The sequence below is a fragment of the Plecotus auritus genome (genome assembly GCF_963455305.1).
Source record: "Plecotus auritus genome assembly, chromosome: 2".
Taxonomy (NCBI): Eukaryota; Metazoa; Chordata; class Mammalia; order Chiroptera; family Vespertilionidae; genus Plecotus; species Plecotus auritus.
In genome coordinates, this window is record NC_137771.1 from 168,932,194 (window position 1) to 168,944,745 (window position 12,552).

Consider the following 12,552-nt stretch of genomic DNA (forward strand, 5'->3'; position numbering starts at 1 on the left):
TGTGGGTACTGTCCCAATAGAACTTTTCTTGTTTTGAGGCAAACCATTCAGAGACACAATTTTCCACTTCTTCGTACGTTTTGAAGTGCTGCTCAGAAAGTGCGTGTGCCATTGATCGGAACAAGTGGTAATCTGAAGGAGCAAGGTCTGGTGAATACGGCGGGTGGGTTAATACTTCCCAGGAAAGATCTTTTAACGTGTCTTTAACTGGTTTTGAAGTGTGTGATGGTGTGTCATCATGAAGCAAAATTACTTTGCTGTGTCTTCTGGCACATTCTGGTCATTTTACGATCAAAGCGTGTTTCAAATTGACTATTTGTTGTCGGTAGTGATCAGTATTAACAGTTTCACCTGGTTTTAGAAGCTCATAAATCATCACACCTTCCTGATCCCACCAAACGCAGAGCATTGTCTTCTTTCCAAAGCGATTTGGCCTTGCAGTCAATGTTGATGGTTGACCTGGATCAACCCAAGATTTTGTGCGTTTGGAATTCTCAGAATAAATCCACTTTTCATCGCCAGTCACAATTCGATGCAAAAAAGACTTTCTTTCGTGCCATTGAAGCAACATTTTACTGATGACTTTTCGGTTTTCCATTTGTCTTTTGTTCAGTTGAGGTGGCACCCATTTTCCTTCCTTTAAAATCTTTCCCATTGCTTGTAAGTAATTGGAAATTGTTTGCTGAACAACGTTTAATCTTTCTGCAAGTTGTTTTTGAGTTTGACACGCATCTTCATCCAAAAATGCTTGTAATTGTTGTTCTTCAAACTTTTTCAGTTGTCTTAGAGGTTCTTTGCCTTTCACATTGAAATCATCACTTTTAAAGCATTTATACCAGCATTCACAAGTATCTTGAGATGGAGCATGTTCACCATAAGCTTCCTGAAGTATATGATAACTTTCAGCAGCACTTCTCTTCAAAATAAAGTAATGAATTAAAACTTCCCGCAAATGTTCTTTTTTTGGCACAATATTCGACATTTTTAAGCATACAAATATCTATGATGTTAACTTCTTCAGAAAATTTGGCATATGAAGTTTTGAAGCTTGTTGTCAATACAACAAAATAGCATACATATCAAACAGCATATATATCAACATATGTGTAACTCCATCTATTGAAAAAAAATCCTCATTATTAACCGGTACACCTGGTATTCCTAGAAGTGGGATTACTGGTTCAAATGGGAGCTCCATTTTTAATTTTTTGAGGAAATTCCATACTGTTTTCCACAGTGGCTGCACCAGTCTGCATTCCCACCAACAGTGTATGAGGGTTCCTTTTTCTCCACATCCTCACCAGCACTTGTCATTTGTTGATTTGTGGATGATAGCCATTCTGACAGGTGTGAGATGGTACCTCATTGTCGTTTTGATTTACATCTCTTTGAGGATTAGTGACATTGAGCATCCTATATAATAAAAGCCTAATATGCTAAGGGTCCAGTCATCCGGTCGTCCATTTAACCAATCAAAGCATAATATGCTAATGATATGCTAAGGCTGCCAACCGCTTGCTGTGCTGTGCACTGACCACCAGGGGGCAGACAGGCAACCGGTCAACCAGTCGCTATGATGTGCACTGACCACCAGAGGGCAGATGCTCCAACTGGTAGGTTAGCTTACTGCTGGGGTCTGGCCTATGGGGACTGAGTGAGACGAGCCAGACATGCCCTGGAGCCCTCCCACAGTCCCTCCCCATCTGGCCAACCTCTTGCATCCCTCCTGGGCCCTGATTGTGCACCAGTGGGGTCCTTTGGCCTGGCCTGCACCCTCATGCAATCTGGGCTGAAGGACACCCCCCCCCCCGAGTGCACGAATATCTTACACCGGGCCTCTAGTGTTTTCATATGTCTCTTGGCCTTCTGTATGTCCATTTTAGAAAAGCGTCTATTTAAGTGTTATTGGATGTAACATTGGCAAATATGTTCTCCCATGCAGTGGGGTCTCTTGTTGTTTTGTTGATGGTTTCTTTTCTGTGCAGAAGCTTTTTATTTTAATGTAGTCCCATTTGTTTATTTTCTCCTTAGTTTCCATTGTCCTAGGAGCTGTATTGGTAAAGATATTGCTACAACATATGTCTGATATTTTGCTGCCTATGGATTCTTCTAAGATTTTTATGGCTTCCTGTCTTACATTTAAGTCCTTTGTCCATTTTGAGTTGTGTGTGTGTGTGTGTGTGTGTGTGTGTGTGTGTGTGTATGGTGTAAGTTGATGATCTAGTTTCCTTTTTTTTCCATGTATCTGTCCAATTTTCCCAACACCATTTATTGAAGAGACTGTCTTAACTCCATTGTATGCTCTTGCCTTCTTTGTCAAATATTAATTGAGCATACGGGCTTGGGTCAGTTTCTGAGTTCTCTGTTCTGTTCCATTGGTCTATATGTCTGTTCTTGTGCCAGTACCAGGCAGTTTTGAGAACAGTGGTTATGTAATATAGCTTGATGTCTGGTATTGTGATCCCTCCAACTTTGTTCTTCTTTCTCAGGATTGCTTTGACTATTCAGGGTCTTTTTTTATTCATGTGAATTTTAGGAGAGTTTGTTCTAGGTCTGTGAAATATTCTGTTGGTATCTTAATGGGGATTGCATTGGATCTAGATTGCTTTGGGTAGTATGGACATGTTAATGACGTTGATTCTACCAATCCATGAACATGGTATATACTTCAATTTGTTTATGTCTTTCTCTATCTCTTTTTTGCAATGTCCTGTAGTTTTCTGAGTACAGGTCTTTTACCTCCTTAGTTAAGTTTATTCCTAGGTATCTTAATTTTTTTGTTGCAATGGTAAATGGGATTGTTTTTTTTAGTTTCTCTTTCTGTGAGTTCATTATTGGTGTACAAAAAGGCCATAGATTTCTGGGTGTTCATTTTGTATCCTGCTACATTGCCAAATTCACTTATTAAGTCTAGTAGTTTTTGGATGGAGTCTTTGGGGTATTCTATGTACAATATCATGTCATCTGCGAATAATGACAGTTTGACTTATTTTCCAATTTGGATGCCTTTTATTTCTTCTTCTTGTCTTATCGCTATGGCTAGCACTTCTAGTACTATGTCAAACAGGAGTGGTGAAAGTGGTCATCCCTGTCTTGTTCCTGTTTTTAGGGAAAATGGTTTTAGTTTTTGTCGATTGATGTTGGCTGTAGGTTTGTCCTATATGGCCTTTATCATATTGAGATATGCTCTCTCTATTCCCAGTTTGCTGAGAGTTTTTATCCAAAATGGGTGTTAGATTTTGTTGAATGCTTTTTCTGCATCTATTGATATGATCATGTGATTTTTGTCTTTCAATTTGTTTATGTGATATATCAGGTTTATTGATTTGCTAATATTGTACCAGCCTTGCTTCCTTGGAATAAATCCCACTTGATCATGGTGTATGATCTTTTCAATATATTGCTGGATGCGATTTGCTAATATTTTGTTGAGGATTTTAGCATCTATGTTCATGACGGATGTTGGCCTGTAGTTCTCTTTCTTTGCAGTGTCTTTATCTGGTTTTGGAATTAGGATAATGCTGGCCTCATAAAAAGAGTGTGGAAGTGTTCTTTCCTTTTCATTTTTTTGAAATAGTTTGAGGAGTATAGGTGTTAGTTCTTCTTTAATGTTTGGTAAAACTCCCATGTGAAGCCATCCGGACCTGGACTTTTGTTTGGTGGAAGTTTTTTAATTACTGCTTCTATTTCATCAGTTTTTACTGGCCTTTTCACTTTTTTTATTCTTCCTGATTCAGTTTTGAGAGATTGTCTTTTTCTAAGAATTTGTCTATTTCATCCACATTGTCCAGCTTGTTGGCATATAGTTTTTCATAGTATATTCTTATAATCCTTGCTGAGCAATTTAATTTTTCCCAAGTTAGGGCTGTTATGAAGAACTAGAGGCCCAGTGCATGAAATTTGTGCACTCAGGAGGGAGGGCTCTCTCACTTTGGCCTGCACCCTCTCACAGTCTGGGAACTTTCAGGGGATGTCCAACTGCTGGCTTAGGCCTGGGGGGAGCAGGCCTAAGCCATCAGTTGGACATCCCTCTCGCAGTCTGGGACCCCTCGCTCCTTACCACCCGCCTGCTCATTGCTCCTTACCGCTGGGCTCACTGCTCCTTAGCGCTGCCATGGAGGCGGGAGAGGCTCCCGCCACCACCGCTGTGCTCGCCAGCCGTGAGCCTAGCTTCTGGCTGAGCGGTGCTCCCCCTGTGGGAGCACACTGACCACCAGAGGGCAGCTCCTGCATTGAGCATCTGCCCCCTGGTGGTCAGTGCGCATCATAGCTACCGGTTGTTCTGCTGTTTGGTCAATTTGCATATTTTATACAGGATACTGTTGTTAACATTTGTTTAAAAAAAATATAACAGGCCAATAAATGGGGGCTATAAAAATGGAGTCATTTGCCCCCATGATAGCAAACCAAAACTTAACTGCAACCTCTCCCAGAAATGTGAACTTTAAGAAATTAATCTGAAATTTCCCAATTAGCAACAGTAAGGTAATTTGCATAATAATACCCTACCATTCTCTTTACCCTCCTCCCCTTAAAAAAAGATGACCTGGCCCAAAACAACCCTTTCTTTGGTTTTTCAAATAACTCCCTTGCCCCACCCTCTTTCTTCCTGTAAAAGCCTTCTATTTTGTACCATTCCTTAGAACACCCTTCTAGTTGCTAGATGGGGTGCTGCCTGATTCATGAATCACTTAATAAAGCCAATTAGATCTTTAAATTTACTTGGTTAAATTTTGTTTTATAACAGATTTGGGGGCAGTGATGCCATCAAAGGAGATTTCCAGTGGTGTCAGCAAAGAGAAACATGGGCATGGTATCCAGGAATCCTTTTGAGTTCACTGTCTTTCTCACCATTTCTGGGGCTGTCTGTAAGTTCCTCTCAGCTTTGAGCTCCACTCTCTTTGCATTTAAGCTCCCGATTTAATCGGCTTTCCATTACTGGGTAGGTCAGCTTGAGCTGGTTCAGGGGTTCTCCCCAGAACCAAGCCCCTAACCTTTCAGACCACAATTGCCAGGACTCAGTAACATCGCTTGGTTACTGACAATATTGTGGAAAACCCTGGCCCTTGATTCTGCTCCCAAATTCCATGTTGGGAACTGTTGGTGTGGTAGCAGCTGCAATTCTCCATTTGGAGTCAGTCCACAATCCCATTCCTATGATTTGCTGGTTCATTTCTTTCTCTAATCCATGGTTCCACGGGAATTGTCAGTGGTGTCCACAGAGCCTTTTCTTGGCCAGGACACAGTAATATCTCTTGGTTATTGCTGATATGTTTAGGTGCACAAATTTGTTTGTCTTTTTTTCTACAGATAAAGGTTAAGGGAAATGACATCCTTTATATCCAAAAATTTGACAACTATAGTCCCCAAAACTGTAGATATTTAGCAAAATGGCAAAGTAGTAACAATGGTCATTATAGGGAATATTCCAATTAGACAAAATTGTTCACTTAAGAAATGCACTTGAGAGCAAAGGATGCCAGTTAAACAAAAAGAAATGATATGGCTACTTTAATTGATATGCAGAAGCTTACAAAAGCGTCCTTACTCCAAAGTGCTTTCATTGAAAGATTCATTGCAAAATGCTAATAATAAAAAATTAAAGATATGAAAGGTGTCTAAAACAACACCTTAGACCTCCTTATTATACCCTCCTTGGTATCAAAACACTGGCCCAGAAATTGATGTCTTGATTGTAATCAACTGGAACACTGGAGAAGAAACTGTCCTCAAGATCCTTTGCAAATTCTCCAATGCCTTCACACCTACCTTCAAAGGAGGGCCACATAGAAGCCCCTCCTAAAATTGATGGGACTCTTGAGAGATTTTCTAGAAAACTGCTATGCTATTCTCTTAAACAGACAACAGGAAACAGAAATATTTACTGTTTGTCCTGGCTAAAACCTGACAAGATATTTGAAAGGAATTAATAAACTTTGATCACAAATTTGGTCAAATTGGAAGCAGATATTCAGAGCCTGGTAGGAATGTTTTTTAACAACTTCCCCCCATGTTAAAACTAGGAAAGAACCATTCCAACAATAAGTGAATGGGTGGGTCATTGCTTTGATATTATTCAGGCTGCAATCCAGTTCTTGGGGAACTGGAAACAACTATCTTTGTCTTGCAAATCTCTGTAAGGCCGGAAATGTGGCTCTAGTGGTTCAAAGTTGACCTGCTAAAAATGACCCCTCATTGCTAGACTTTTGCCATCCTGATGTTCTTATAACGTGGTAACAGTGTGCTCCAAAGTAGAGTGTTAAGATGGGTAAACAATGTCTGTAAATTACATGAACAGTCAGGGCTATGGGATACAACCATCTGCTGATCCCTTGTTGTCCATACTAGTATGACCAGCTCCTGTAAGTCTTTAATGTCTTATAATACAAGTCTATTGTCAACAGGTTAAAGAAGCCTTACCAGATCCCAATTCAAAGATTCCTGTTCATTACAGTCTAGACGCCTGGTGCTGGTATTCCGGAAGCATCATGAGAGGAAGACAGCCCATGAGCCCCATTAGAAAGGACCTTTCCAAGTGCTCCTGCTACAAAACTGAGCTGTGGATGTGCATCAGGCTCCACCCGACATCTGGTCCTGTACAGACACTGGAGACCTCCGAACCAAATTGATTAAGAAGGGAAGGAGCTGACATCAATTGGAGTGCTTCTGTTCAATCAAAGGATCAAGACTTCCCACTTCAATAAATTTGGAACATTTCCAGCTTTTTACTTTCCTTTACTCCAGCATTGTCCTGGAAAGCTAACACCATCATGCATCTCGAAGGCCATTACTAAGAGGATAACTTTTCAGATTGCTGGATTGTTATCAAAGATTCCAATTTATACATAATTAATGAGCTAAGATTTTCCTCTACCCATTAAGAGTCCTCAACAGCAGCACCTATTTTTACAAGGCATTTAGGATGACTCTTTGTTTCAGGCTAGGAGAGTGTCTTCCCATATGCATTAAAAATCTAACTGACCCCTGGTTTGAACAGGTATATGCAGCAATTCCTGAAAAATGAGTCTATTCACAGTTCCACCATAGCACACAGGCAGGCAATGCCTCTTAGATTATCTAACTGTAACCCTAACTTCACAAATGAACTGGGATTCCTCATTGGTCAACTTCTCTGAATTTACATTGTTGAGTTAGAAAGTTCTTACCAGGAGGCTTCATTTTAAATTTTAAAAGGACCTTTGGCAGGTCCCTACTTCCCTGGTTTAGGAATAAATACAAATGAGGCAGAAATATGCTGTGAAAGCAATAGCTACCTCTCACCCCTTACCCCAATCATTACATTCTCTAGCCAAAGTTGTTCTTGATGATAGAATAACCTTCTATTATATTTTTGCTGAGCAAGGAGGTGTCTGCTGTGGCCAACACTACCTGCTGACCTGGTTCAACACTCCAGGAGAAGTTTAAATGCATGTTCACAGCTGCTAACTACTCAGCAAATGACCTCCCTAGGACTGGAGTACCTGAGAGGGAAGAGAAAGTGACAGTCTTGAAAGTTGTGGGCCTGGGGTCATAGCCTGTGAGAGTTCCAAGATTCAGCACAATGTCATGACCTAGGATTACCACACAAAGGATCAGCAAAAGCTGCAAGAACTAGAGAGTGGTAGCTGAGAGTGGCCCTAATGCCTTAATTTTTTGTCACATCTCTCAGGCTGAGTTTGATCAAAAGGGTGGAATTGTTAAAAAAGAAAGAACAAGCCCAAAATGGAGTCATTTGCCCCCATGACAGCAAACCAAGACCTAATTGCCAGATCCTCTTCTAGGAATGTGAACTTTAAGCAGTTAGTCAAAAATATCCTGATTAGCATTAGTAAGATAATTTTCATGAGACCCCTGCCATTCCTTTCCCCCTCAAATAAAAGATGACCTGGCCTGAAACAATCCTTTCTTTTATATTGCAAAAGCTCCATTGCCGCCCCCCCCTTTCTGTCTATAAAAACTTTCCATTTTGTTCAACTCCTCAGAGCACCTTTCTATTCGCTGCCCAATTCAGAAGTCATCTAATAAAGTCAATTGGGTCTTCAAATGTACTCACTTGAATTCTGTGGGTGTTTTTGTAAACACATTCTTATACACATGTCCTGGTATACACGTACACTAGGGTTTGTTTATGGGTCATGGGATATGCTTAGCTTCTGTTTGACTAGAGAAAGTCAAACTATTTTCCAAAGGAGCTTGTTCCAAATTAAACACCCACCAACGTGTATGACAATTTCCACTGAAAAGTAAATTTATCCCTGCAGTATATAGAAATGACACATTTATCAGATCACTCACTGTATTAGTGTCCTAAAGTTGCTGTAGCAAATTTCCACAAATTCGGTGATATATTGTAGTAAATACGATGAAAACGAAGAACAGGTACCGTGAGACAGAATGGGCATTGGAGCTTCACTGTGCCTGGCTCACCTCCAGGCCAGCTCTCTCACCATGCCTTGTTCTAATTGTCCGAACCCTGTGGTTTTTATGCCTTGGCCACCAATTCATCTTTTGCCTGACAACATTTCTCTCTGAACCATCATCCCTAACATGGATAAACTCCAGGTTTGACTCCATTTCCCTCACTTCTGGCCACCCTGCTGACTTAGCATGGGTATGAATCATTCTTGCTCTGAGAAACAAAGTTCTGAGAAAAATGAGCCAACAAACCGGTGACAGAAAAATAAAACTCCTAACGCAAGGGATTTGGAGCAGGTAGGGGTGGAAAAATCTCTTTGGAATTATCAGATGAACCTGATCCAGATAAAATACTTCGTGCTCAGATGAACAAACAGATAGTAAAGTAAATAAAAGTACATTTGAGTACTGTTTGAAACAGTGGTGTGGAAATGCCTCCTATACCTTGAGAAAGGCCCTCACAGTTACAATAGAAATCTTGTCACAAAACCAAACCTAAATGTATGGACTGGGACAAAATTAGAAGACAGAATATGCAGCTAATTAATCCAAATTTTCCCTATCATCATAGTCTGGAAAATAAACCATTATATCCTCCAGATTTCAGGATCTCAGAAGTCCTAAAAGGACAGGAAAGGACATTCTGGTGTCTTCCTCAAGCACAGGGCCTGCCATTTACAATCAAATCTCTGCTCTACCAGCTGCATGATCTTAGGAGGTTTCTTCTAACCTTACTCTGCTTCTGTTTCTTCATGTGTATAATGTGTAATAATAATGGGCTACTCATCTTTTTTTAAAGCTAAATATGATAGGCATTATAACTTTATAATATATTAGAGGCCCGGTGCATGAAATTCACGCATGGGGAGGGGGGGTTCCCTCAGCCCAGCCTGCACCCACTCCAATCAGGGACCCATCGGGGGATGTCCGACCGCAGGTTTAGGCCCGATCCCTGATTCTACCAATCCTGAGGGATCGGGCCTAAACTGTCAGTCGGACATCGCTCTCACAATCTGGGACCGCTGGCTCCTAACCACTCACCTGCCTGTCTGCCTAATTGCCCCTAACCCCTGTGCCTGACTGCCTGATCACCCCTAACTGCCTCTGCCTGCCTGATCACCCCTAACTGCCCTCCCCTGCCAGCCTGATTGAGCCCCCAACTGCTCTCTACTGCTGGCCTGACCAAGCCCCCAACTGCCTCTGCCTGCCTGATCACCCCTAACTGCCCTCCCTTGCTGGCCTGATCTCACCCCCAACTGCCCTCCCCTGCCAGCCTGGTTGCCCCCAACTACCCTCCCCAGCCGGCCTGATCTCGCCCCCAACGGCCCTCCTCTGCCAGCCTAATCTCACCCCTAACTGCTCTTCCCTGCTGGCCTGATCGCCCCTAACTGCCTCTGCTTGCCCTCCCCTGCCAGCCTGATCTCGCCCCCAACTGCCCTCCTCTGCCAGCCAATTTGGTTCTGATTGGTCAGTTTATATGCCAGTCAGCATCAAAAGCTCCACCTCCTAGGCAGCCATTGGATCCTCACAGTTGACCCAGATTGGGTTCTGATTGGTCAGTTTCTATGCCAGTCAGAGTCAAAAGCTCCACCTCCTAGGCAGCCATTGGCTCCTTACATTCACCCAGATTTGGTTCTGATTGGTCATTTTCTATGTCAGTCAGCGTCTCTGGGCCTATCAAAGGGGCCAGATCAGAAAGGTGGGACTGATCAGCAGCCCCAGTGGAGGCCTGGAGAGAAATGGAGGCACTGCTGTTGGCCAGGCAGGGAGAGAAAGAGAGGCAAGTTCTGATCAATGGCTACCACAGAGGCTATGGATCAGACCCTACCTCTCTCTCTGCAGGCCTCTCTCTGGGCTTGATCTGCAGCCCCCTAGGCAGTCAGTTCTGGGTCAGAGGCTGCATGTCTGAGATAAAGTGGAGGTGGTCTCTGTGGCCCTACAGAGTCTTTCAGAGGCCTGGTGATCTCACCCAGTGGCATTCCAAGATGGCTGAGCCCCAGCATGGAAAAGACTTCCTTCCTTTACCTGGTCCAAGTGCCTTGCTGGACCCATTTATCTTCCACCTTCCTAGGAAGACATGGTCACAGAAGCAAGAGAACAATTTGAATATTCTGTTTTTTAAAATCATCATACCTAATAATAGACAAACATGCAAATTGACTGTACCTCCACTACGCCCACAGCCAATCAGAGTGAGTATGCAAATTAACCCAACAAAGATGGAGGTTAATTTGCATAGGTTGGCGCCCAGCAGCCTGGGTCCTGGGAACTCTCTCAGTACCCAGGTCACTCCGAGGTAGGCCCGGGGTGGGTCCTGAGCAACCGGGAAGGGCCTGAGCCAGGGGGCTCCTGGGCAGGGTTAGAGCCGGGCGATCAGTCGGAGCTGGGAGTCCCCTGCCCAGGACCCAAGCCTTGGCCATAGGCTTGGGGCCTTGGCAGGGGCAGAGCCAATAATCAGAGGGATGTGGGGGTCCCTTGCCCAGGCACTGAGGCTTTAGGCCTTGGCAGGAGTGGAGCCAGCATTCAGAGGGAACTGGGGGTCCCCTGCTCAGGCCCCAAGCTTAGGCCAGAGGCTTTGGGCCTGGGCTGGGGCAGAGCCGGTGATCAGAGGGAGCTGGCGGGCCCCTGCCCAGGCCCCAAGGCTTTAGGCCTTGGCAGGGGCGGAGCCAGCGATTGGAGGGAACTGGGGGGCCCCTGCCCAGTCCCCGAGTTTTTAAGCCTTGATAGGGGTGGAGCCGGAGATCGGAGGTGATAGGTATGAACTACAGAGGAAACACCTTTTCTGACCACTCATTGGCTAAGCTCCCTGTATGCCACTGGTAATATTCTTAGTAACTTGGGTATAAGAATCCAAAAAGGTGATCTAGGGCTTTTCCACCATACTCCTGGAGAAAAAAAACAAAGGTCCGCTGCTAGAGGGCTAAGAAATGTCATATCCTGCCCTAGCTGGTTTGGCTCAGTGGATAGAGCCTCGGCCTGCTGACTGCAGGGTCCGGGTTTGATTCTGATCAAGGGCATGTACCTAGGTTACAGATTCCTCCCTGGACGGGGCCCAGGTCAGGGCTCATGCAGGAGGCAACCAATCAAAGTGTCCCTCTCACATAGATGTTTCTCTCTGTCTCTCCCTCTCTCTTCCACACTCTCTAAAAATCAATGGAAACATATCCTCAGGTGAGGATTAAAAAAAAAAAAAACAAAGAAAGAAAGAAAGAAATGTCATATCCTATGAAAGACACATCTTGAAAATGCCTAAAGAAAGTTGTCATTTTTTCATGGTGAAAGGACTGGAGTCTGTGTTGGTGGCTGCGGTGACTGGCAGTGGCTGCAGCAGCAGGGTGATGGGGCTGGTGCCTTTCCCTGATCAGCCTCCCACAAAGGGAGGACAGACTGCTTCAACAGGGAGCGGGCCTAAGCCATCAGTAGGACATCCCCTGAAGGCTCCCAGTATGTGAGAGGGGGCAGGCTGGGCTGAGGGGCCCCTTCCCCCAGAGCACGAATTTTGTGCCCTGGGCCCCTAGTGAATATATAAAAAGCACTGGGTGATGCTTATGAACATTCTTAGTCAAGCTTCGCTAAAAAGAAAATTGGCTGGCCAGGGAGGCTTTGCCAACCACCTGCCCAACACAAAATTGCATAGTGTTGGCTTTCCCCAGCAGGACAGTAACCCAGTCCCAGGCCCCACACCAGGATTCTGAGCTCTCTTTCCTGACCAGAGCTCTATCCCATGCCTGGTGGTCTTCAGGAAGCTCTAAGAACATTATAACTTTCCTAAAGGAGCTGCAGAAAGTATCTTCTCTATTTTGTCATCTGCTTCACCACCCAGTTGAGCGCTGAGCACATGAACTGGGGTACCAACCTGCCTACAAGGCCCCCTCCTCTAGCTGCTTCCCTGGGTGTTTAATGAAAGCTTTAGCTCTGCAGGGACTCTGCTCATGGGGGCCTGATACCTAGGTAAAAGGGGGATCCCTCTGAACTGACTTGTGTCCCAAACCAGTCTATGACACTGAATAAGAAGGTTTTCTGGCTGTCTGTCTGTCGTGGCCCAGTGGTTGAGGGTAGACCTATGAATCAGTAGGTCAGGATTCAATTCCAGTCAGGCCATATGCCCAGGTTGTGGGCTCGATCCCCAATGTGGGC

General features: G+C 44.1%; 1 protein-coding gene across 6 annotated transcripts in view; it reads left to right on the forward strand.

Moving 5' to 3' along the window:
* The window catches only part of CD86 (CD86 molecule), an 84,277-nt gene extending 76,230 nt beyond the window's left edge, over positions 1-8,047 (forward strand). For 2 of the 6 annotated variants that reach the window (XM_080654741.1, XM_080654745.1), the window contains one exon: positions 6,455-8,047. In XM_080654741.1, the coding sequence (XP_080510867.1) occupies positions 6,455-6,459 (5 nt within the window). In that variant the 3' untranslated portion in view covers positions 6,460-8,047. Of the gene's footprint in view, positions 1-4,747; positions 4,869-6,404 lie in introns of all 6 variants that reach the window. The other 4 variants (XM_080654736.1, XM_080654738.1, XM_080654742.1 and 1 more) reach the window with 4 other exon arrangements.
* The last annotated feature ends 4,505 nt before the right edge of the window (positions 8,048-12,552 follow it).